This window comes from Aotus nancymaae, unplaced genomic scaffold (assembly GCF_030222135.1).
Source record: "Aotus nancymaae isolate 86718 unplaced genomic scaffold, 86718_ANA_hifiasm-v0.15.2.pri h1tg000016l, whole genome shotgun sequence".
NCBI classification, from domain to species: domain Eukaryota; kingdom Metazoa; phylum Chordata; class Mammalia; order Primates; family Aotidae; genus Aotus; species Aotus nancymaae.
In genome coordinates this window covers 4,746,485-4,772,639 of record NW_026988428.1, presented here as the reverse complement: position 1 = coordinate 4,772,639, position 26,155 = coordinate 4,746,485, and the positions used below count along the sequence as shown (strand labels likewise).

Below are 26,155 nucleotides of genomic sequence, written 5' to 3'. Positions count from 1 at the left end.
ATGTGACACCGGGAGTGTGGCAATCGTCACTCATTTGTTTATTCCACAGATATGTATTGAGCAACTACTCCCTGTCACCAGTAAGGTTTCCTGAAGCTTTCTCTCCACCATGGAAGACTTCAAAGGCCAGAGATCATTTTCATAACCAAAGGTCATCATCTGAACAAACGAGCCACCATGGCTTGGCGATCAGGGGCTCCGACAGCTGTGGATGAGGCACCAGCTCCACTACTTGTTAGCCTTGATCAGGTGAGTGTTACCCTCCATTTCCTTATCAGAAGGTGTAGGGACTGACTGCCTCCCTCCAGCATGTGCAGGATTTACCTAGAATCAGATCCTGGCTCTGCCATTTGCTAAGTGTGTGACCTGTAGGCAAGTGATTTGACTTCTCTGGGTCTCAGTTGCCTCATCTGTAAAATGAAGATAATGATAATGATAATGATAGTATCTATGTCAAAGGGCTATGGGGAGGATTAAGTCAGTTCGTATATGTAAAGCCCTCAACACAGCACCTGGCATGGTGGAAATGTTATAGAAGTGTCTGTGATTACTAGTATCTGGGTGCTAGTACTCCATGTGACTATAATGCTTTATAAATGTTCTGCGTGAATTATAAAGCTATAATGTTCCATACATAGTCTTTCATCTTGGCACATGGATATCCCTCATCCAATTAAGCTTCTTCATCACAGATAACTGCTCCCTGCATCCACCTCATTACCACTGGTATTCAGGAACTCTGGATAGCATGACTAAGGCATCAAAGCAATGTGGATGCTATTATGACTAAGCAGCATTTTCATCGTAAGCCAGTTTTTAGAGAGTTGATTATTGCACTAGAAAAATCCTGAAAAGTCTATTTCCACTAAACCAGACTTCGGTTGGGAAGAGAGACATGGTTGCTCACGAAAAAGGCACATACCCAGACCCAGAGTCCCTCTCATCCTCTGACAGCCTCCCATGAAGCATACGAAGAGCTATCCTTCCTCGACCCTTATTGAAACTTGCTCTTCAGCCACCCACACCCTAATTGCACCCTGGAATTTGTCATGACCTGAATTTGATACACTTAAGAAATATGAGGCCGGGCGCGGTGGCTCAAGCCTGTAATCCCAGCACTTTGGGAGGCCGAGGCGGGTGGATCACTAGGTCAAGAGATCGAGACCATCCTGGTCAACATGGTGAAACCCCGTCTCTGCTAATACAAAAAATTAGCTGGGCATGGTGGCGCGTGCCTGTAATCCCAGCTACTCAGGAGGCTGAGGCAGGAGAATTGCCTGAACCCGGGAGGCGGAGGTTGCGGTGAGCCGAGATCGCGCCGTTGCACTCCAGCCTGGGTAACGAGCGAAACTCCATCTCAAAAAAAAAAAAAAAAAAAGAAATATGAAATTTCAATATTCCACCTTCTGACCGTGACCTTCCAGCTCTCCCCTTACTTCAGTCACCGCCAGCCTTGGACCTGATCTCCAGTCAGTCTCTCCATCCCTCCCCTTCCCACCAGCATCCTCACTTACTTTCCTAGAAGCTGCTTCCCTAGTTGCTCACTGGACCACTCTTCCTTAAGCACTCTGAGATTTCTTTGCATCCCTAAACCTGTGTCTACACTTGGAGTAATACCCATCCCCTCGGTAGTCACAAAAAAACTGCTATCTCTTGGGAGGATTGCTTGAGCCTAGGAGGTCGGTGCTGCAATGGGTTATGAGTGTACCACTGCACTCCAGCCTGGGCGAGATCATGACCCTGTTTAAAATTTAAAAAAAAAAAAGGGAGGGGGACTGCCCTCTCTGTTCACCCAGGCAGAAGACACTGCTAGAGAAAATCCTGTGATCACATAGATTCATGATATTGCCCTTTTATTCCCTCCAGCCCACAGTGACTTTCCAGAACTTTCACCCTTCTGCCAGGACCTTTGCAACATCTACGTCCTCTGATTCTCAGAGGGAGATCTTACCTCCTACATCTGTGAGAAAACTGAGGCCCCCAAATGTGAACCACCTTAACTTTCTGCCCCACTCCATTCATTCATTGACTCATTTAAGAAACATTTTCTCAACACCTGTTATGTAACAAGCTCTATGTGAGGTGCTGGGAATGAAATAAACACGCTCTACCTTCATGGTGCTTACTCTCTGGTGATGGATAAAGCTGTATAAAGATGATGAATAAGAGGTCTAACTATCCTCATGCTGCAAGAAAACCCAAACTTCATGCTCTGGTTGACGGTCCCTGCTGAGCCCAGCTTCTGAGTAATTCCAGCCCAAACATCAGACATGTGAGGGGAGAAGCTTCCAGATGATACCAGCTCTCAGCCATGGAAGTCACCCCCAGCAGCCTGAGGATTCTAAACTCAGGCCCTGCGCATTGTGGGGCAGAGACTTCCTGGCTGTTCTTTCTCCAGGAACACATTTTCCAACTTCCTTTGCCTGGCTAGATCTTTCTTACTCCTTAAGCCTGTTTAGGCCTTTTCTTCTCCAGGAAGCATTCTCTATAAACTCTTCGGTTGGGTTAAATGGCTCTTTTCTGGGATGCTTTAGCATACCTAGAAAGTATCTGTCTGTGTTCATCCATAATTATGTACATATCCGACCTGCCACAAAGACACTCGGCATATGCTTACTAGCTGCACTGAAGAAATGTGAACTACACTGAGCTGGCCCCGAGGCAAACCAGCAAACAGGGTAGTTTGTCTTTAGCGCCCTCTACCTTCTTCACAGCACCCTTCCACACCACTCTTCAAGCATCCCTTGTCCCAATTCACTTTCAGTATCTCTAAGTGATAACTAAAAATGGCATTAACTTACAGCTTGTCTTGTAAGCTCAAAGAGCTGAAGCCTTAAAAAGCAGTATTTGGGTGCATAGATTTGCTAAAGTCTAATCACTTAGACCGGGATCATATGCCAGTGATTGGAACTGAACTCCAGAGCCTGGAGAAAAAAATCACACTGCAGGGTAGATAAGTGACCAAGAGGAAAGAATGAGGCAGGCAGATTGCTTGAGCCCAGGAGTTCGAGACTAGCCTGGGCAACATGGCAAAATTCTGTCTCTATAAAACAAAAATTAGTCAGGCATGGTGGTGTATGCCTGTAGTCTCAGCTACCCCAGAGGCTGAGGTGGGAGGATGACTTGAACCTGGGAAGCCTATGCTGCAGTGAGCCGTGATCATGCCACTGCACTCTAGCCTGGGCAACAGAGTGAGACCCTGTCTAAAAAAAAAAAAGGACTGCTAGGGAGAGTGAGAGCCAGGAAGAAGTCAGGATTCCGGGAACAGGAAGGAGTATGTCTCTTCCATACCTTCCCCACCGTGGGTATTTGCTCCTATTGTAACTTGGGTCACTGTGTTAGCACTTTGAGGGTTTATTTGGTCATGACACCCCCACCCCCACCCTATACCGACACTTATAGTCTAAGACACCATTCCTCTTACAGAGTTTATTCAGCCAGAGGTGGACCCAACCTGGATTAGAGTCTCACCTCTGGGAATTTGGAACTGTGATAGCCTCCCCATGTGGTAAGAGCTATTTGCAATAGTAAAGCTGGAGGGTGGCCAGCCTGTCCATCGTGGACTAGAGAGGCAGAGGTGAGGAACAAGAGCACTGATGGTGCTGCAGTCCTGGGTTGTCAGACCCCTTCTGTCCATCCCAGGTTCTGATAATCTCCCCATGCCTTGTATCCTTAATCTTCCTTTTCCCTTTTTGACTTCCGGTCACTCAGATTACTGTTAGTTGCAATCAAAGAATTCTAAGACAGCTATGGTTCTAATTAATTCTAACTAATACAGCTAATACATTAATTAACAATTGGTTCTACCTAACACAGCTATGTGTGCTGAGGTGCCCTGGGACACTATGTTGCATTGGCAAGGGCACTTTGTTATATTTGTCTTTTATTTGGTTCAAGTTGCTGTGGTGTTTTTGAACAGACTGTCGGGGATGGGAAGGACTGATGCTCCAGGTGACCATCTGACCCCTGATGGACAGGAGACCAGGACAAGCCCACTGGATGAGCCGGAGGGGTCCAGGAGGAGGGAGCTGAGAGCTTCCACTGTGGTTGACACATGCTGGTAAGGAGTTCATCTGCTGTCCACCAGGTAGGTGGTGTACAAATCCAACTAAGCGTTCGGCTTTAAGGTTATTTATTTTTTTTTTCTGAGGCAGAGTCTCCCTCTGTTGCCCAGGCTGGAGTGCAATGGTGCCATCTCGGCTCAATACAACCTCCGCCTCCTAGATTAAAGCAATTCCCCTGCCTCAGCCTCCCAAATAGCTGGTATTATAGGTACATGCCACCATGTCCAGGTAATTTTTGTATTTTTAGTAGAGTCGGGGTTTCACTATGTTGGCCAGACTGGTCTAGAACTCCTGACCTCAGGTGATCCACCCGCCTCAGCCCCTCAAAGTGCTGGGATTACAGGCATGAGCCACTGTGCCTGTAATTATGTTTAAGGTTAATTTTAAAAGCAAAGCAAAATCCTAATCATGCTGAATTTTTGGTCTGCAGTAGATTCAAATTAATGAATTTAAACCAAATATCAGGTAAAATAGTACCTTGACATATTTTGTGATCATGCTGGGAGAAAAATTAATATAAAGCTAATTTAAAATTTTTAAATTGGTAAATCAAAAGATTAAACTTTGTTAAAATTTACAAAGAACATGTCACTATAAGAAGATCAACTTTATTTTAGTAAAATCACCAACAAAAAAGGCAAAACTAAAAAGGATTTTAATTGTGAGCTGAAGTTTTATATTTCTTTATGAATTCCATTTAAAAAAAGAGAAATCTCTAAAACCATCAATAGGCAGGTCTCTAATCCACTTTCAAGTCTTTCCCCACCAGCATTGCAGTCACGGGGTGCATGCTTGCTTTGTGCTCTTGGTAGGTTCGGACAGCTTGATCTTGGGACTTGTCAAAGGCAGCAAGATCCCTGCAAAAAAAAAAAAAAAATTGAAAAGAAAGAGAAAGAGATGAGAAAAAGACAGAGGAGGAGAAACAGAGGGAGGGAGGGAAGCGGGGAGGAGGGGAAAGGGGAAGGAGAAAGAGAGTAAGAACTAAGTCAATACCTAAAATTAAATTAAAGGATGTCAGTAGGGGTGACAGCCAATGTCACCCAAAAAAGGCACCAGACCCAGCCAAGCAGATGGATATGGTCCTGCCGCAGGGTCCTAGTGGCCTCCTTCTGTACCAGAGACTGGCTCTTATACTGGCAGATCAGACATTTTGTGAGAGTTACAGGGAAGGGCTAGAGTGGCTGGGACCAGTGGTTATTTACCAAGCAGCATGGAAGTACTTTATTATTTGAACAGTGTCCTCTAATCTATTACCTAAATATCAGTCCTGTATGTGAGAGTGTGCCTCAAAGGCTTTCTTTTTAAAAACTGCTTTTTAAAATAAAATTTTTAATCAAGATTTTAAGAGTATGAAAACACTAAATTTATAAATAGAATTTCTGAAAACTTCAAATAGAAAGTGAAAATCCTGACCACAGTGAAATAATAATAATGTTATACTAAATAAATAGGACCTACCATACAAAGTAAAATTAGTCATTTTTTAATGTAACTACTATTTACAAATTATAAGACAGAAATATCTATTTTTCCAACAAAAGGTATCCTCTTATTTAAAACCTATTTAAAGTATACTTTACTCAATTGAAAGCTAGATGGGTTTTAATTATGGAAAACATATAAAATATACTTAATTTTGTGGTCACATCTAAAGAGACAATGACTTATTTTGCCAAGTTTTATGATATTATATTGCCATCCCTTTTAATGGCAAAAAACCGCAATTACTTTTGCACCAAGCTAAATACTTGTGAAGTAAATGGAAAGCAAACAGAAGTCACATGGATGTTTATGGCATGATGTTTTTCCTCCCAGATTTAGGCAAAATTCATAGATAAAAAACTTCACTGAGATATTCTTAACCTATATTTTGCTGCCAAGATACAACTTATCCCCTCTCACCGAGCAGTCCTTTATTATATGTCAAGCAACCTACCCTTGACCTCTTTGTGACATTGAACGCAAAAGAGTTGGTGTTCTCTGCTTATTTCTGCTTACATTTAACTTCAGACTCGTTTTCTCGTCCGTCCCTACCCACCAATTATCTTCCAGCTGCCTTTAGAAATCTTTCTGTGTAAGACTGTAAGACTATCTTTGATTTATTTCCATTTTATCAGTGTCTAACTCTATTTGGCCCATAATAGGTAATCCATATATAATGCTTCTAAAAAAAGGAATGAAATTATTTCAAATTTTAAATATTTAGAAGTGTGACTCCCTATTCCAAAATTATATTGATAAACTTTAACAAATTAAAAAATATCTATCATATAGATTATGTTTTACAATGTACTTTAACAACATTTGAGAGTTTGCTTCCCATTTCTTAGATGAATTCAAAGCACAGTCTGGGTGGGTTCTTACTTGAACAAGGGCCGGGTAAACTTCATTCTTCCTTGTTCAGTTGCCATCTTTAGCGCCAAAGGAATTGCGTCCTCCCACTTGGATTGAATGCAGAGCCGCAGCCATCTAAAAGGCGGGTTTTGGGGGTAGAAAGGAAGAGGGGGCAGAATATGACAGGTATATCTGGATATTTCTGTTGTGATGAATAACTGCACTATAATTATACTCTACACCACTTTACGGTATGTCCTGATTCTGAGACTCTCAAATCCTCATATATACAATTTAATAATTGGTGAAGAGAAGGAAGAAGAGCTGGTTCTTGAAAAAGATCATAAAAGGTCTGGATCAGGTAGGTGCTCATGTGCCTTATAAATGCAGTTTCTGAAGGAATTAAACTTTGGTTTAAGCCTCAGATTACAAATTTGAATTAAGAAAGTTTAACATATAATAGAATAAAATATTTCTAACTATTCCCATTTCAAAGTAGATTTAGTTGGTTGTGGAGAAAGCCTATTTACCACAGAATCCTTGATGCTAATTTTTTTTTCTTTTAAGGCAAGCGAGGTTTAGAGCAAAGTCTAACAGAGATTAATACTATCAGCTTACACATTGCAACTATTTCTTAAATACCACTCTAAGTATTTATATAGAAGCAGTCATTTTGACAAGGACTTCTCAAGACTCAAGTATGTCTCACACTCTGCATTCCCTTTCTCCACCTTTCAAAGGGGTTTTCTGCTTTCTTCCACAGAGACAAGTTAAAATGATGTACCTGAATCGTATTTCAGAATTGTTAATGGCATTGAAGTTGTACACCTCTTGCATTCGCTTTATGTGCCCCAATGGAAGAGGTGCCTAAGAGCAAAATAAAGAAGTATACCGTATCATTTCAACAGGATTCCTTGGAAGAAAGGAGCTGGAGAGAAATGCATAGCCAGATTAAAATCCTAAATATTTTATAATATAGAAATAAGATAAAAATAAACGAAACAAATTGCACACTAAAGTAAATTCTGTGCAAACTTATTCTGGATGAGGATATTCTACTGGAAAGCACAGGGATAATTTACTTTGTGAAGTACTCAGATAATTAAATGAGAATTGCTCTTCTTAGACTTTTTAGCATGTATAAATATTATCTTTCAGACATTTCCTAGAGTTTTTCTAGTTATTCTCTATACCTTAAATGCATTCCATTCTCCAGATTAAATCATAGTTCCTTTATTTTTACCTCACTGATTCCCCCTAGCTTTATTTTTATATATTTCCTGTGAAATCCCTCTTAAATTATCTACATCCTTACATAATAGCAGTTCTTGAATGTATTATAGATCTCTTTGGGAATCTGATGAATAACGTGAACTCTTTCCCTAGGGGGGAATATACACCTACTACATGAATACAAACTTACTTCTGTATACAATTTCAGGGGGTTCATAAGCATCCTATCCCTATCTTAACTCACCCTAAAAGGGAAGACAAGTTTGAGTGAAGGAAAGAAAAAAGATGAGTTCAGTTTGAACAAGCAGAGTTTGCAGTGCCTTTGAGTACAGGCAGAGGTGCCTCTAGGTAGACAGTAACTCTCCCCTCCAGCCATGACCTCCTTACCTTACAGGACTCCACACTCACTAACCATCTCTGCTCTCATGAACTACTAGCCCTGCTGCAAATAATTTAGTCCATTAGCCCCTTATGGACACATGCAACTCCAAGTCCATGCTGGTAGACCAACTGGTTAAGGTCATTGCCAAGGCTCCCTGACATTCCCCAAGTTTTACCATATCCATTCTGGAATCACCCTACCATGTTCTCTCTCTCTGTGCCTAGGCCACCCAGCAGTGGTAGAGCAATTTATGAAACCATGATGACAGATGCACTAAAAATAGATTCTCTTACTTTGACAGGGCTGCTCTTGTCTCAAAATCCTATTCCTAATTTTTGCATCAATTCCACAGGAAATTCTTTTCCAAATCCTTTCCTTCCTTCTCAAGATCCTTAGCCTGAGACTTCCTTTCATGGAAGTCTTAAGAATCCAGTCATTGGTTTATCTCAAAATACAGCATCTCTTTTCTGTTTCATGTATTTTTTCAATTGCCTGGATTTGAAACCTTAAAATCTGCTTGGATTCTTTTCTGTTAACCCCTATAATCAGTCAGTCACAGAACTTTGTGCTTTCACCCTGTGCAACCTCTTTTTCATTTGTCCTGTTCTCTCCTCTCCCCGCAGTTCACTTCGAGTCCTGTACTCCTGCGAGTCTCCCAATTAATAACTTCACCACCACACAGCTTTCATGGTCCCAGAGTAGTTGTCACAACCCAGCATTTCATCCCCTAACTAACTCTCCTGCTGGATTTTTTAAATCCTTTCCTACTGACCAGGATAAGATCTAAAATTTCTTAGCTTAGCATTCAAGAATCATCACCTCTGGTCCTACCAGCTTTTCTAGTGTTATCTTCACTGACTTCCTTACCCAGTGCCACCATTTACTCTGGTAACACTGCGGAGGAGTTTCAGCCCTTGCTGCTCCCTCCATCTCGAATTTCTTCCTCCCTGCTAGCCCTGGGGGTGCAAATCAAGTCTCCTCCAAAATTCCCTCTCTGATGCCCCAGTTGGAAGAGAGTCTTTCAGTTTTTCCAAATGATACCTAAAAAGTATATCTCCTTTTATTGCTAATTAAAAAAAAAAAAAATTTTATGAGACAGAGTCTCGCTCTGTCGCCCAGGCTGGAGTACAGGAGCGTGATCTCAGCTCACTGCAACCTCTGCCTCCCAGTTCAAGTGATTCTCCTGCCTTAGCCTCCCAAGTAGCTGGGATTACAAGTGCCCACCACCATGCCCAGCTAATTTTTGTATTTTTAGTAGAGACGGAGTTTCACCATGTTGGCCAGACTGGTCTCAAACTCTTGACTTCAAGTGATCTGCCTGCCTCAGCCTCCCAAACTGCTGGGATTACAGATGTGAGCCACCACGCCTGGCTTATTGCTAAATTTTACATGTGTTCCCCTTCCTATTACATTATAAACTATTTGAAGATAAGCTATATTCTTACATATTTTTATATTTAGCACAATACAGAATACAGTAAGCATTCAGTGCTTTTTTTAAAGAAATGAATGAATTTTATAAATGATTTCTTCCCCATTAGTTTCCACATGAATACTCTTTTGCCAAGATGGGTAGAACATAAAGCTGTGCCTTTCTATCCATTTTAATTTATAAGGTTTTGAGCTAGTGCTTACCTTCTGGAGCATCTGTGCTAAAAACTCATTCAACTGATGGGAGGAGAGATCTTTCAGGTCTGTGGCATTGAATGAATTTAAATCATCTTCTTTGGCCTAAAATAAATGTTACCTGGTTATTTTTGTTCATTTACAATTTAATAAATCTGACATAAAAGTAAAAATTAAGAACCATATGAATGAACAAGATTATTCAAAATTAATTTAAGCCTGAGTTAAGTAATCCTGAGATTGAGTTACTGTAATTTAAATAGCTGATAGGACTCCTAGAATCTATATTACTTACAAAAAACAGATTGTGGGTAGGAAGAGTGGAAGAAACTTTTGACATCCATTGTACCATTCGAGGTATAGAAATTTCCAAAGCAAAGAAACATTTCAAAATGTATGCATGTCGACTAATTTACAGACCAATTCAAAAATGTAGGTAAAGAATGAAATTGTATATTTTTAAATATTACATTAATAAATTGGTAAGGCTATAAACTAATGTTTTCCTCCATGCCCACAGATTCTGTTTTCCCCACTTAATCTTAGAAACCACCTAAGAAAAATGAGTCTGTACTTTTCAAATTTTATTCTCAAAAATCTTTGAAAACATGATTAGGTAATATTCAATAAAGCTTATCAAAATAAGGATTTTTAAATCTTTTAAAACTAGTTTTACATTCTTTTAAATTAGGGCTTTTGTACTTTAAAAGAAAGATATGCAAATAATAAAAAAAGTCAATTGGACAGATTTGGTTTTGCTCCCTGTCTCCAAGTCCTACTCCTGAGTAACCAATATTAGTAGTTTCTGTATATCCTTTCACAAAATCTAACGCATATGTATATACCCTATTAAATAAAAATATTTTCCATCTCCCCCCCCCGACTTTCAGAACTCTCCTTAATAGCAAAACTTCTTTCCCCTTAACTTCTCCTTAATGTGAGAACCTACAACTCCAGCTTATTTTCTGTGCAAAAACCTGCAAATCTAAACTGTATATTAATTAAGGATGTATTTATGTGGTAAAAACGTAAAAAGCAAGAGAATGATAAACCAAAATTCAGGACAATGGTTACCTGGATGGGTTGGCAAGGAGGGTGGAGAGGGAGGGGGTAAGATGGGGAGGGATGTACCAGTAAGATTTTACTACTTATGCTAGTGGTGGGTCACACAGTTATTGTTTCACAATTGTTTTTTACATCTTATGAATATAAATATTCTTTTGCATTTATTTACTATTTAAGACAAATTCATTGAGAAATAAAATACAGAAGGAAAAGAGTGCACTAGTGAACACAATGTCCTGAGTCTGTTCCTAACACTGCCTGTTTCTACTAATATTGAAGAGTTGCTCATTATCTACCTTAACTGCTGGGCCTAAAGGAGTATTTGTGCAGAAATCTGTAGCAGTTTTACTAGCACCAAACAAGCTGGAATACATTTTTCAAGCTGAAACAGAGGATTCTAATACACTCACACTGTTAAGAAATCCTCTTTCCCACAGAAATCTCCTATACTTTTCTTTGTAACAAGTTTGTGAACTACAGAAAACAAAGTTCAAGAAGCAGGTATTATAGAAGAACAAAGCATTGTCTGTGGCAAGATGTGTTACCAGACTCCTCTTAGACAGAAATAATTAAGCCTTATTTGAAAGAGTACACAATTAAACCATTCCTCCAACGTGAACTCAGCACTACTCCAGGCCAAGTATTGACAGGCGAGTTATCTATGGGCACAACCAGCCTACTCTCCGATAGGTGGCTACTAGAAGATCTTATTCCTTCCTTCCAAAAAGGAAAAAAACCCAGCAACAATCAGAATCAGACTTGACCTTAGATCCAAATAGTAATCAGTAATGTTCTTTGTTATGATGTTAGAAAAGTCTCCAAAAAGATGTTTATATTTTATTTGAAATTGGAGTGTTGCTTCTCTTGGTTTCTGGTTACATTTTTCCTGATTTGCCTTACTCCTAATTTGGTTTTTCTTCCTTCTTCTGGCTCTAAGGATGTTCTGCCAATACCTGGAGCTTTCCCTCCCCTTTCTTCTTCTCCATGTCTAATCAATTCTCAGGTTCTTAAATAGTTATAAAATTAAACCTCAAAAATCATTCACCTCTTTTTTTTTCTTCTTTTTTTTAGACAAAGTCTTGCTCTGTCACCCAGGCTGGAGTACAATGGTGCGATCTTGGCTCACTGCAACCTACCTCTGCCTCCCGAGTTCAAGCTATCCTCGTGACTCAGCCTCCGGAGTAGCTGAGATTGTGCACCACCACACCTGTCTAATTTTTGTATTTGTAGTAGACATGGGGTTTTGCCATATTGGCCAGGCTGGTCTCAAACCCCTGTCCTCACACGATCTGCCCACCTAGGCCTCCCAAATTGCTGGGATTATAGGTTTGAGCCACCACACCTGGCCAGCCACCACGCCTAGCTTCAACTCTATTAATATTCCCTCCTGTACCATTCTAATTTCAAACTCCTCAAGTTTTCTTACCTGAACTACTATTGATACCCTCCTAGGTGACCTTTTTACTAACTCTAACTAAAATCTTACCAACTCTAACTTTTCCATCCTTTTTCTTTCTTTTTCCCTTCCCCTCCTTCTTTTTCTTCATCCTTCCCCTTTTTCACTTTTTCTCTCTTCTTCCCCCTCCTCCTCCTCTCCCCCTATTTCTTTCAAGAGGGTCTCACTCTGTTGCCTTGGGCTAGGATCACAAGCACATACCACCATGCCCAGCCAATTTTTGTACTTTTTTCAGAAACAGCCTGGTCTTGAACTCCTGGGTTCAAGCAATCTGCCCGCCTTGACCTCCAAAAGTGCTGGGATTACAGGCATGAGCCACCGCATCAGCTATTTTTTCCATCTTAATTGATCCTATATGCTACACCGCCAGACTAATGGTCCTACTACACAACTCTGATCATTTCATTTGCAATTCAAAAACCTTTAAAGGATCCACTGCTGCCTATACATTACATTTTAAATTCCTCAGCTTGACAAAATCCTCTGTGATAGGGAGCTACTTTATCTTTCCAACTTTGTTTTCCATCTACTAATTCATGTATTCATCCAACAATGAATAAACATGGCCGGCCTTGAGGATACAGAGGTGAATAAAAACAACTCTTGCTCTCAAGAAGCTTATGGTCTGGTGGAAGAAACAAAGAAGGAAACAAATACCGTAAAAGCTTTCTTAAATGAACCTAAAAACAGACTCATCGGATAAACCCCTCCTCTCCATTCCTCTGTGCAATCAGCTGACTGATGGTCAGGGCGTGCTGACCCTCAGAGTGGGTAGGCTGCCCTCTGGTGTCTGTGGCTCTTCTGCTCCCACTTGTTCATTCCTATGCTAAGTCAGCTGCATTTGTTCCAAATGTGTTTATGTCAGTTGCGTCTCTAATTATGAAATCTGACCCTATCAAATCATAGGCAAACCAATGAAAGAGGAGTGCCAAAAGAAAAATTTCTAATAAATACTAAGTTTTGTTGCTGCTTTCAATAAAATCCTTTGCTTAAACACGGTTCCTCTCACCAGAAGGTCCTCCCGCACCTCATCCATGACCTAACCATCTTCAAACCCGGCTTTTGTAAGAAGCGCTGAGGCTGCAGCCAGTTCCAACTCTCCCAGCCCCAGGCGGAAATTCTGTAATGGCTCCTTCTGTCCACCTCTTACTTCACCTGTATCTTCATGCTGCTCATCACTTACTGCTTAGCGTTTATTATTCCTGTATGAATCTAATGTCTTAATTAAACCATAGATGCTTCAAAAGTAAATCCACCTCTGCTTTTCATAGTGTGTGATGCAGCATTTTGTACGTAGTAATATGTGAAGAAATACTGGTCAAGTAAGCTTTAGAAACAAGTTTCAAAAGGCAACAGCTACATTGGTTGCACAGCAGAGGCCATTATCCTAAGTGAATTAACACGAACAGAAAACCAAATATAGCATGTTCTCACATATAAGAGAGAGCTGAACAACTAGGTACTCATGGACATAAAAGTGGCAACAATAGACACTGGGGACTACTGGGAGGGGGGCAAGGATTGCAAAACTATTGGGTACTATGCTCAGTACCTGGGTGATGGGATCATTCATACCCCAAACCTCAGCATCATACAATGTGTACATGTAACAAACCTGCATGTATGCCCCCGAACTTAAAAGTTGAAATTACTTAAAAAGTTATATATCTGTTGCAAATTAATAGGAATGAAATTATTCCTAAATTTTCTGTTATTTTTTCATTAAAGGATTATCCAGGGCACATCCTTATTTTGGCTTCAGTAAAGGGTTATATTTTAGTACATACATGAAGAAGCTTCTCTTTAAGAAGCTTCAAAGAAAGTGAACAAAGTTACTGACAAAGCAAAAGTGCCTCGATTCTTCCCATCACTAAGAGCATTAGCAGTTGGTCACCCAAGATCATTTGACATTTAGGTGGTATGTGTAATTGCTATATTGGAAGCAGTATCTTATAAATTATTTAAAAGGAAAAGAAGAAAGGTAAGATACAAATACTTTTGCATATTTTAAGAGTTAAGAAGCAAGAAACATCAGGATTAATGCCCTCAACATCTGTTTTTTCTCACCATAAAACTTAATTTTCTAGGCTGGGCACAGTGGCTCGTGCCTGTAATTCTAGCACGGTGGGAGAATCGCTGGAGACCAGGAGTTTGAGATCAGCCTGTACAACATAGACCCTGTTTGTATAAAAAGTTTTAAATTAGCCAGGCATGGTGGCTCATGCCTGCAGTCCCAGCTACAGGCATGAGGTGGAGGTGGGGTGACTGAGCCCAGGAGGTTGAGGCCGCAAGAGCCATGATGGCGCCACTGCACTCCAGCCTGGGCAACAGAGCAAGACCCTGTCTCAAAACAAACTCTTAATCTTCTACATTGAGAATAGATACAGTATCACCTTAGATAGATCTGACTTTCAAATAGCCTTTCCAAATACAACTTTTTGTGATTTAAATTACCCTTCCTCCGTCATGAGTAAAGACATATTTCCACAATTCAAAAAGGAATAAAAAAATCACACATTATTACTTACAGTAATCCATCTTTGACTTAAGGCAATACAGGCATTTGTCAGAGTCATATCATAACTGCAAAGATAAAAGTTAAAGATTAAATTGTATAAAAATGCCCATGCTTTTGCAGAAATGCAGTTTGAAAGCTACAGTACATAAATTTCAAAGTCCCTTTTAAATAAGGAAAACAAACTCCAAAGTGATGAAAATAGGAAATATTTTACCTAACTTACATACTACTGGCATCATCCAAGAACTCACAAATCCAAGTGGATTAATCTACACTAATGAAACACCTGTCTATCTTTTAGAGAGAACGCCAAAGCACCTCAGTAAAAGACTGTCATGTGCTCAAGTAGGATATGTTAAAGTAGTTGAAATCAGTTGAGCATATTTACTGTATGGCAGAAACAGTTCTAGGCACTCAAGACAACATGATGAACAATACAAAGTCCTCGTTCTCATGGATTTTACCTTATTGTTCCAAACATCTAATCATCTAACCTGCAAGCACCTGCTACATGATTGGCACTGTTCTAGATTCTAGACCTTTGAGAGAGTCTGATACCATTGTGTGATGATTTCATTCCTTTCTTTTCAGAAGAAAATGAAATTAACACATTGTTAACCAAAGCAAATTATACCAACATTTGTGTGTTCTCAACTTAGAAGTCATATATTTTGCAATGACAGGAAAGAACACGTAGTATGTGCAAAATTCTCACAAAACATCCCTCTTTGTCTATAAATCATGCTTGCATACTCTGAAATGCTCGTATTAGAGAACAGAGAGGCACCTTCCCCTTAAGGCCTAAATGAAGTAAGTTCTGATTAGAAGTTACCACTGAACCTCCCTTTAAGAGAGTTGTGACTGGTACTCCTTGTTTGTTCCCTAGAGGAGACAATAAAGGGGCCAACACAGCTCCCACCTCGAAGTAGCTGCCAGTTTATTACATGAAGTGTCAGGTTGCAGACTGCAGGCATGCCATTTTGTCCTCAAGAACAGGTGGGATCAGAGGTCCTTGGCTGCTCAGGCAGTACACTGCCTTCGACTAAAACAACAGCATTGATTTCTTAAAAAACAGTAGGAAAGGCTGGACGCAGTGGTTCACGCCTGTAATCCCAGCATTTTGGGGGCCGAGGCAGGCAGATCATGAGATCAGGAGATCGAGACCATCCTGGCTAGCAGAGTGAAACCCCGTGTCTACTAAAAATACAAAAAATTAGCCAGCCGTGGTGGCATGCACCTGTAGTCCCAGCTACTCAGGAGACAAGGCAGGAGAACTGCTTGAACCTGGGAGGCAGAGGTTGCAGTGAGCCAAGATCATGCCACTGCACTCCAGCCTGGATGACAGAGTGAGACTCTGTCTCAAAAAAGAAAAAAAAATAGGAAAGTGGAAAACCTTTGGCTGGTCTGTTTCTTAGTGTCCTGAAAACTTCCTTATTAGTGTAATTAAAAGTACTAAGTTAAGAATTAGCCTGGGAAAGGACCCTACTTATGGCAAAGTCTTAAGAAAAGTAAAGAGCAAAACCAGATAGGTGCCTTGTTCTCATGGTGCTTACAGTATATCGAAGGGGAAATACTTTAATCACACAAATAAATGTAAAGTTAGAACTGTGCAAATGCTGTGAAGAGAGGATACAGCACTAAGAAGCCTTAGAATGGAAGATTTGACCTGGGCAGGGATGTCAAGAAATGCTTCCATGAGGAAGTGGTTCCTGAGCTGAGATTGGAATTAACTGGGCAAAGGGCTCTAGGTAGAGGGAACAGCACGCTCAGGTACTATGTTGGAGGACATATGGAGAGTTCGAGAAATCACAAAACTGCCAGTGTGACTGAAGCAAAGGGAGCTAGACTGTTAGGAGCTCAGAATTCCCATTAAAGGATTTTGTCTTAGCCCAAGAGCAAGGAGACACCAGTGGAGACTGCTAAGCAGGAGGACACCATGACACATTTGTGCTTTTAAAGGTTTACTCTAGCTTTAATGTGGAGAGTGGCTAAGTCAGAACAGATACAAGTGCCCAGTTTGGGTGCCAGAACAGTCTTCCAGGATGTGAAGATGTGAGACTGAACTTGAACTGTGGTGGCAGAAACGGAGAGACGTGGATAGACTCAAGAGATATTTAAATACATGTACAAATGATGAGAGCATTATAAAAAGAGGATCGTGGAAGCCAAGATTCCGTGCTGCAATGGATCAAAGTATTTTCTGTGGTTTGAGATTTTCTAAGATACTCTCTCTTTACGGAATTCCTGGGCACAGGAATGATTCCAGGGTTCCTCCAGCATTTGGTATTACTTGAAAGCAATCTTAAGGAATCTAGAATGAACCAAGGCCCAAAAAGGATCCCTTAGCAGCAGTAATATCAAAGAAACACTTTTGAAGAACTAATTTTCTACCCAGATTTCTCTAATTTTAAAAGCAATGGTCAAAGCCTTCCCTACTCTTAAAACTTGCGGGAACTGTCTTTTGCCCTTATCAGGTCCCTGAAGTTAGAGTCTTTGAAAAGACTCCAAACTCCAAATTCTATGCTTTTATTCTCAGGCTCCTCATAATTGTACAGCACACTGCACCGCTGACCACTCTCTGTACCACTTTTAAAGTATTTCTTCCCACAGCTTTCTTAACAATGAACTAACCTTTGAAAGCTCTTTTTAATTTTCCATTTATTTCGCTAGTATCTTTCCTCTGTCCTAGCTCTCAAATGGAGATCCTCTAAGGTTCTAAACTTTACTTCTTGTATTCGTCTTCGTAAGTCATCTCCAAGACGATATCCAAATCCATAACTATTAAAGTTAATAGTTTCCTCACCTGCAACACTTACTAGGTATTTTTTAAAAAATACTTTTCTTTATATTAATAATTACTTGATACATACATGTTTGCTCTGTGAGTTCCTTATTCATCATATTAGTGCCTAACAACAAACGTATGCTGGACTGAGCTGAATCTTTACAATATCTCTGCTCAGTCATTTTTTATTTCTTTTTTTCTCCCCATGGCCAGTTTCCAATAGATTCTAACCCCCAAACATCTCTTCTCTCAGTTACTCCTTTCTTTTCCCACTGCCTTTGTATTACTTCAGGTCCTCATAATCTCTAGTAAGGCTGTTGTAAGAATTAACAAGATAATGCACAGCACTTCTTAAACACTGAAGTGCTAGAAAAAAAAATCTAAAGTATTATTTTTGCTGATACCTTTTTTAGACTTTAAAAGGGTTTACTTGGCTGGGCGTGCTGGCTCACGCCTGTAATCCTAGCACTTTGGGAGGCCAAGGTGGGTGGATCACCCAAGGTCAGGAGTTCAAGAGCCTGGCTATCATGGTGAAACCCCATCTTTAAAAAAAAAAGCGGGGGGCTTTACTGATAATTTGTGCCACCTGTCTTTCCAAAACAAAATTCAAAACATTCTATTGTAATCACCCCTCCCTGACTGAGCTCCTGTTTCCCACCAGAGTCTATGATAACCATGACTGCCCAGTTAGTGGGCAACTCTGACCACATCTCTTCCATACTCAAAACTCCCAATAACTTCTCAACCAAACCCTTCTCAGCCTGGCTGTTTAAAGTGCTTTACAAACAAGCATGACTAGGCCTTGTTTCCTAGCTTCTCTCCTCCTGCTCCCCTGCACATCAATTAAACATTGGCCTGTTTAAGAGAAGCTGGTAGGCAATTTCAGTGATCCAGAAGAAAGGCAACAAGAGGCTGGAACATGCCATAGTCAGTGTTCTCACACAACTTGTGAAAGACCAGGGTTCAGGTCCGATTTAAGGAGAAGGTTCAGTATAAAAAGCAGTATATTGAGGCCAGGTGCGGTGGCTCATGCCTATAATCCTAGCACTCTGGGAGGCGAAGACAGGCAGATCGCTTGAGCTCAGGAGTTCAAGACCAGCCTGGATAACATGGTAAAATCCTGCCTCTCGCAAAAATACAAAAACAGCTGGGTGTGGTAGTGTGTGCATCAGTGATCCCAGCTACTTGCAAGGCTGAGGTGGGAGGATCACGTGGGCCCAGGAGGCATAGGTTGCAGTGAGCTGAGATCACACCACTGCATGCCAGCCTGGGCCACAGAGTGGGAGAGGGAGTGGGAGGGGGAGGGGAGGGGAAAGGAGGGGAGGGGAGGAGATATTGGAGGCAATGAATTTGCCAGGGTTTGAGTCTCAACTTTTACTTACTAGCTATGCAACCTAGGGCAAGATACTTTACCTAGCTAAATCTAACTTACCTCCTTGGGAAATGGGGATAATAACTTACAACAGTGCTGTAATTAACATAATACTTACAAAATATTTTTCTTGCAAAAGTTTGAAGGAAGAGACAATAGCTTATTCTTTTCTAAATCCCTCACCATCCTTGTGCAGAAAGGAGCCACTCAATAATTACTTGAAGTGAAAAACCATATTTGTAAACTGTGGGAATTATTCTTTTGGCCTCAGGGCTAAGGCCAAAACACCTTAAGAACTCTGCTCTCTCATTAATTAGTAACAGTTTCAGGAAGGCATATTATTCTTTCCGATATTTTGAGCAGCTCTAGGATTTAGGAGAATGAGAAGGAAGCATTAGCAGGCAAGTACTTACTTAGGTTTTATAGGAGGCAGTCCAGGAGAGTAGAGCCAGGCATTCCAATCAACTTGATTGAGAACATCAACCTGTGAATAGTAAGAATTCACAGTTTACAACAGAATACCCCTTCCTGTTGAAAAAAAAAATTTTTAACAAACTTCTAAGTCCTTAGATATATAATTTTGTCTACTCTGCCATAGCAAGATAATTTCTAAATTTCTTTTAAAAATTAATATTTTAAATTGATAGATCATAATTGTTTTGTTTTGTTTTGTTTTTTTAAGAAGGGGTTTCACCATGTTGGTCAGGCTGGTCTTGAACTCCCGTCCTCAGGTGATCCGCCCGCCTTGGCCTCCAAAGTGCTTGGATTATAGGCGTGAGCCACCACGCCCGGCCTAGATCATAATTGTGTATACTTCTGTGACACAATGTGATGTTTTGATATATGTATCCAATGTGGACTAAGTCAAGCTAATTAATATATCCATCACCTCATTTATCTTCTAAAATTTATATTTATCACTAGTGTGTTGTTAAATAATTAAAATAGGAAAATTAAGCACTTATAGACGATCGAATTCTGAACCTATTATTGATGACCTCTCTGAAATAGGAAAATTCTACAGTTAGTTCACGTGGTTGCGATCACATTTAAGACAGAAAAAATATGCAATGAGAGATCGAGTCCTATAACAAGTTCTGAACCAATACTACTATTAGATAATTCAAGTTAACGTAATCAGTAAATAAATAGATTATACTGAGCATGAAAAATAGAAAAGGTTTTAAAATCCAACCTTATCTTTAAAATGGGAATACAGGAAATCCTTCCAGTCATCAGTAGTTATGCTCTTATAGGAAAATTTCTCAACATAAGCTTTTAAGAATCCTAGGAAAACCTCTAAGAGTAAAAAAGAAAAGAAATCAATTCATAGAAAGGTAGTTATTTGACATTTTGTGTGTGTGTCTGGCATTGTACTATTAACCACAGAGAACAGAGAACATTCAGAGAATAAGGAAATCTATGAAAACTTTTAGAGTGAAAGAATGTTCAGAAAAGGAGGTGGGACTTAAGTTGGGCCTTGAAGAATATATGTAATTCAGTGGAAGGGAGAAGAGAACTTCTAAACACATAAAGACACAGAAAAGGAATGCACAACCCAAGCTCTAAAAGCAATTAACCCTCATATGACTAGAAAGGAGAAAAATAAGACTAGACAGGTGGAATGGATCCAGGTGACAGACAGCCTTCCAAGTCAATCAACCAAGGAGAACACCTCAATGTCCAACGGGGGATGGGTATATAACTCAGCATATCTTTGTAATGAAATAGCATGATGGCATTAAAAAGTATCAGACAGATTTGTATGTACTGACATAGGATGTATGTGAAATATTGAGCAAAACAAAACACAAATGCAGAACCAATATATAGTATGATCATTTTTTTGTAATTAAAATAATTATATGTATTTATTTGTCTGCTTAATTTACATCTAGAAAATGATCTGGAGCCATACACGCCAAACTGCTAACAGTGGTTACCCCTGGGGAGTGGAAAGGGGTTGATAGACTCTCACTTGTTACTCTTATAAACTTCTGTACCATAGAAATGTTTTCAGGGAGTACATACTATTATCCTAATTTCAAAAACTAATGAGATTTTTTTAAAAATTAAGCAGCATAATTTAAACCTTAGGGGTTATTAATGGTTTTAAGTCGAGAGAAACATTAGAAAACAGTACAGATTTCTTCAGCAGCTACATGCAGAATGAATTGGAAGTATTAAATGGCACAAAACAATAGTTTACAATTCTTCCTAATTCTCACATTACCCTCAAAAATAAAAATAAAAAAATCATAAAATACCCACTACTTACCTGGTCCTCCAAGCAGTTGTTCAAGGTAAAAAAGTAAAGCAAAGCCCTTCTCATAGGGAACTGAAGAATAAGCTACATCAGGGTCTACATCTGTCAGATCAACCACAAGTTTGGTGAAAGGATGTGTCTCCCCAAATGTCTTTACCTGCAAGACATGAAATTAGAGGGATATTCATATAGAAAGACTGTATCACCACAGAAATAAGCTAATAAGGAAGTATTACTTCACTCGGTGTAACTTTAGGGGAATCTAGAACTTAAACTTGGAGACTGGAATACTAGGGTATGTTGGCATACACTTCTGGAAATCTATTAACAGAATGCTTACTTATGTAATGTTCTCTGATATTTCTTGCTCAATAATATAGGCTTTATTCTTATAAAAAGACTAGAAAAATGATTTAATGCCTGGTCAGCAAATTGGGCTTTCAGGAGACAGCATTTAAAAATGACATAAATGTACCAGATAAAATTCAAACACAGTAAACAGCTATATTAATAGCAAAGACCAGTGAGGTCCCATAGCTCCCAGTTTAGATCAGGTCATGAAAACTACCTTACACAAAACAATGAATGGCATGGGATCAATACAGTGTTATACCAGCATCGACTTCACTTTCCACATTTGTCAAAATGACTTTTTGGTTGCTACATAGTAAAGGTGCTTTTATAAAAACTCAGTTTTTAACACCTATACAACTTCAGATGAAGGTTTTTAAAACTTTGACTCCTTTACCGAATTCTGTAGTTCTCCCCATCCTCCCAGTGCATTAAAATGTCTGAACTTTTCACCAAACAATCGTCCGCAAATGTGGCGTTCCAGGTACACAGTATGTCCCTCATTTAACCTGAAAAAAAGTGTTTTAATAAAAACATGGACACAGCAGAGAAGAAAAGACATTTCAATCAAGAAGATATTTTCTTTTTGGCTTTTCTACAGAGGAAAGCAGTTGTAAGGCATGACCACTACAGTTTAAGCCAACTCTGGCTCCCAGGCAGTCAATCCAGACCAATGGGAAGCCCAGCCCAGCAGATGGCAGCAGGAAAGTTAAGCCCTGGTTCTGCTCTTGCATGCCCATATGTTAAAAGTGTGACTATATCAGGAACTAGATAAACATAAACTTAACACCTAGACTGAACCTAACACTATAATAAGTGTTACAGAATTTTTAAAAAATATCCTTGTTGTCTGGGCACAGTGGCCCACATCTGTAAGCCTAGCACTTTGGGAGGCCAATCGAGAGAATTACCTGAGGTCAGGAGTTTGAGACCAGCCCGGCCAACATGGCAAAACCCCATCTCTACTAAAAATACAAAAATTAGCCAGGCATGGTGGCATGCACCTGTAGTCCCAGCTACTCAGGAGGCTGAGGCATGAGAATCGCTTGAACTGGGAGGCAGGGGTTGCAGTGAGCCGAGATCGCACTGCTACACTCCAGCCTGGGCAACAGAGTGAGATTCCATCTCAAAAAAAAAAAAAAAATTCTGTTGGCTGGGCACGGTGGCTTATGTCTGTAATCCTAGCACTTTGGGAGGCAGAGGTGGGCAGATTACTTGAGCTCAGGAGTTCGAGACCAGCCTCAGCAACATGGTAAAATCCCGTCTCTACAAAAAATACAAAAATTAGCCAGGCACAGTAGCATGTGCCTGTAGTCTCAGCCACTTGGGAGGCTGAGGAGGGAGGATTGCAACCCTGTAGCTGCAGTTAGCAGAGATCACACCACTCCACTACAGCCTGGGCAACAGAGTGAGACCTTGTCTCCAATTAAAAAAAAAAAAATCCCTGCCTACCAAAGAGATGATAATGAAGAAAAACAAGAGATATACACAAAACAATTCTGAGTGGTAAGAGGCAGGGGAAAAACAAATCAGTAACAAGAACCAATAAATAAATCATAACAAAAATCTTACCAAAAGTGATCCCAAGTTTTGTTGGTCACTAAATTCCCTGTCCAGCTATGAGATATTTCATGAGCAATGACCTACAGAAAACAGTGTAAGTGATTAATAGTAAGACTAATTATCTTAACCTAAAATAACCCATTCTGTAAACACTCTGTGTTACTCAATTTTTAAAAAATATTAGTTGAGACTTTCAGGAAGTTAGTTCAGCAAAAATCTTTAACGAAAGACACACATACAAATACGATATAAAGTAATTAGAAAACAAAAATTACTTAGAAAATACTAGATAAATCACTGCATTAAACATATTTCATAAATATATGAAAAGATCAAACCATAAAATTTCCTTAAACCTATTAAATCTAATTGTTAATATAATAATGTGACAAGAGTCCCGAAATTGTCTTTTATAACCATATCTTTAACATAAAAATGCAAGGAGCGTTTTAAAATCAGTTGATTTAACACTTCTTGACGGTAAAGCCATAATGAAAAAGTTTAACTTACATTGGAGAGTGACTTGTCTCCTGCCTACAAAAAAAAGAAAATTACATTAGTATTTTAGTAATCAAATTACAGACTATCTAAAACATTGCCTACCTAAACATCTAGTATACTGGCGCTGGTGGTTCACTGCATTTCTACTACAGTATGTCAAAGAGGTTAAAAGAGACATTAATTGAAAACACAAAAAAACACAGAACTCAAAATTAGCATCATTCTTTCTTGCCCTAATTCTAGGGAATTTTTGCAATACAATGAGAGCCAGTCTATTTGTGCCTAACTTCCATGAAACATTCCCTCTACTTCCATTTTTATATCTGCTCTTATTTACCCATCACTTTCTTTCTCTCCTATTACCCAAAATATATTAAATAAAACTTTAGAGTGTCCTATGTGTCCTGTGGTGTATTTTACTTATTTTATTGCTAATTCATCACTCATTTGGTTCTAGGAAGAATTTAAAGTAGCTCACAGGCATATTAAACATAGCAGTGTGCCATGGGCCTAATCCTTGCCTATACATGGTGTACTAATTTTTTTTTTCATTGTACCTAAATTTTTTTTTAATTTACCAAGTGTAAATGGTTTAGTTTGTTTGTCTGGATATATAATTTATCAATGAATTGTTGTTACACAGCACCCCCACGCCCAACATCCCCAAATACCATGAACATAATATTCTCCTTCCCCAAATGGCCAGATTATTTTCCTTTCAAAAACGAGATTGAGGCCGGGCGTGGTGGCTCATGCCTATAAGCCCAGCACTTTGGGAGGCTGAGGCGGGTGGATCATGAGGTCATGAGATCGAGACCATCCTGGCCAACATGGTGAAACCTCATCTCTACTAAAGATACAAAAATTAGTTGGGCATGGTGGTGTAGTCCCAGCTACTTAGGAGGCTTAGGCAGGAGAATTGCTTGAACCCGGGAGGCAGAGGTTGCAGTGAGCCGAGATCATGCCACTGCACTCCAGCCTGGGCGACAGAGCCAGACTCCATCTCAAAACAAAAACAAAAAAGAAACGAGATTGTGATAACCACAATAAACAATAAAATTAGAAACAAGGGTTACATGAACAAGAGAAAAGATTTTTATATGTATATACATTATTAGGACTCTAAGGTTCTTTACATATATATATACACACACACATACACGCGCGCGCACACACACACACATTATTAGGACTCTTAAGGTTCTTTCTAGCTAAGTTTATTTTTGAAAGATGGCAATTTCAAATGAAGAAATATTTACACTTACCAGTAGAGTGGGGGTCACAAAAGTAAGGCAAGGATTCTCCATGCCACCATAAGGGAAGGATGGTGGCAGGACCAATAGGTCATACTGTCCCCATACATATGGTCCTCCCAGATCTTCTGCAATTTTAAGCATAGATTCGGTCTGAAAAATCAACACATATATGTTTGTATCTCTTAATTATCACCATTATACATTTCTTAAAATCGTATACTGCTTTCTATGAAGGTTACAAGTTGATGTTTACTTTAAATGAAAAGGATAAAAAGAATGTAGCAACTGCAAATCTACATAAAAGACAATCTGCTTTTTCCCTGTATCACTTAAAACTATCACATTTCACACTGAAAATCTTCAATCTACTGTCTATCACAATGATTACAAAGGAAAACTACATGACCAACCTCAGAAAACTCGTAAGCAGACTTTTCCACCTGCTCTTTCTCAGACCACACCAAAGTTCTTGGGCCAATTTGCCTGCAAGATTAAAAAGCTTAATAAAGAAGAAATTCACAGCAAATGGTTCATCTGATTCTAAAAGGTATTTAATGTCTTGTAGACAAAACCTTACAGTGAGAGTACATTTACCATGTGCTTCTGGGAAAGGGATGAGGTTAAATGGCATGAGCTGCAAACCTGCTGTTGTATATGCAGCAATAGATACACAGCTCTCTAAGGAGGTACAGGCTAGGCCATAGGAAAATCAAGAGGCAAAGTGTCCCCAATTAGTTTGTTGCCTCTTATAAGACCTCTTGGGAGTCTCATTTCATCCCTCAATCTCACAATTATAGAAATCCAGTCACAACTCATAAGAAACTATTGGATACAGGTCTCACTCTGTTTCCCAGGCTGAGTGTAGTGGCACCATCACAGCTTACTGCAGCCTCTGCCTCCTGGGCTCAAGCAATCCTCCTACCTCAGCCTCCTGAGCAGCTGGGACTACAGGCATATACCACCATGCCCGACTAATTTTTGATTTTTTTGTAGAGACAAAGGGCTCACTTATGTTGCCCAGACTGGTCTCGAATTCCTGGGCTCAAGCAATCCTCCCACCTTGGCCTCCCAAAGTGATGGGAATACAGGCGTGAGCCACTGAGCCCAGCCTACAAGACTATTCTAGAAAAGGAAGGGGTATAAACTTTGTTATGCACTTAAAAGTTGAATACTCTTTTATAAGAAGAAATAAATAGAAAAGGAAGGAAATTCTGTCAGATGCTATAACATGGATAAACCTTAAGGTCATTACACCAGATGAAATAAGCCAGACACAAAAAGATAAAATCATACTGTATGATTCTACTTATGTGAGGTATCTAAAGTAGTCAAATTCACAGGAACAGAAAATAGAATGGGCGGTCAGGGACTGGCGGTGGAGAT

General features: G+C 39.7%; 1 protein-coding gene and 1 long non-coding RNA gene across 3 annotated transcripts in view; one reads left to right on the top strand and one right to left on the bottom strand.

Annotated features, from left to right (window-relative positions):
• Positions 1-98: 98 nt before the first annotated feature.
• Positions 99-12,184, top strand: LOC105728752 (uncharacterized). Its single transcript, XR_001110112.2, has 3 exons — positions 99-249; positions 3,920-4,087; positions 11,776-12,184. It is a non-coding gene; the product is annotated as an uncharacterized LOC105728752 (long non-coding RNA).
• The window catches only part of LTA4H (leukotriene A4 hydrolase), a 36,457-nt gene continuing 14,954 nt past the window's right edge, over positions 4,653-26,155 (bottom strand). Inside the window, exons 7-19 of one of the 2 annotated variants that reach the window (XM_012469302.2) lie at positions 25,183-25,255; positions 24,782-24,922; positions 23,526-23,549; positions 23,025-23,095; positions 21,850-21,961; positions 21,114-21,258; positions 20,031-20,134; positions 19,249-19,319; positions 14,689-14,743; positions 9,649-9,744; positions 7,183-7,265; positions 6,429-6,533; positions 4,653-4,921 (exon numbers count right to left, since the gene is read on the bottom strand). In XM_012469302.2, the coding sequence (XP_012324725.1) occupies positions 4,804-4,921; positions 6,429-6,533; positions 7,183-7,265; positions 9,649-9,744; positions 14,689-14,743; positions 19,249-19,319; positions 20,031-20,134; positions 21,114-21,258; positions 21,850-21,961; positions 23,025-23,095; positions 23,526-23,549; positions 24,782-24,922; positions 25,183-25,255 (1,198 nt within the window). In that variant the 3' untranslated portion in view covers positions 4,653-4,803. The remainder of the gene's footprint in view (positions 4,922-6,428; positions 6,534-7,182; positions 7,266-9,648; positions 9,745-14,688; positions 14,744-19,248; positions 19,320-20,030; positions 20,135-21,113; positions 21,259-21,849; positions 21,962-23,024; positions 23,096-23,525; positions 23,550-24,781; positions 24,923-25,182; positions 25,256-26,155) is intronic. The other variant, XM_012469303.3, reaches the window with a different exon arrangement.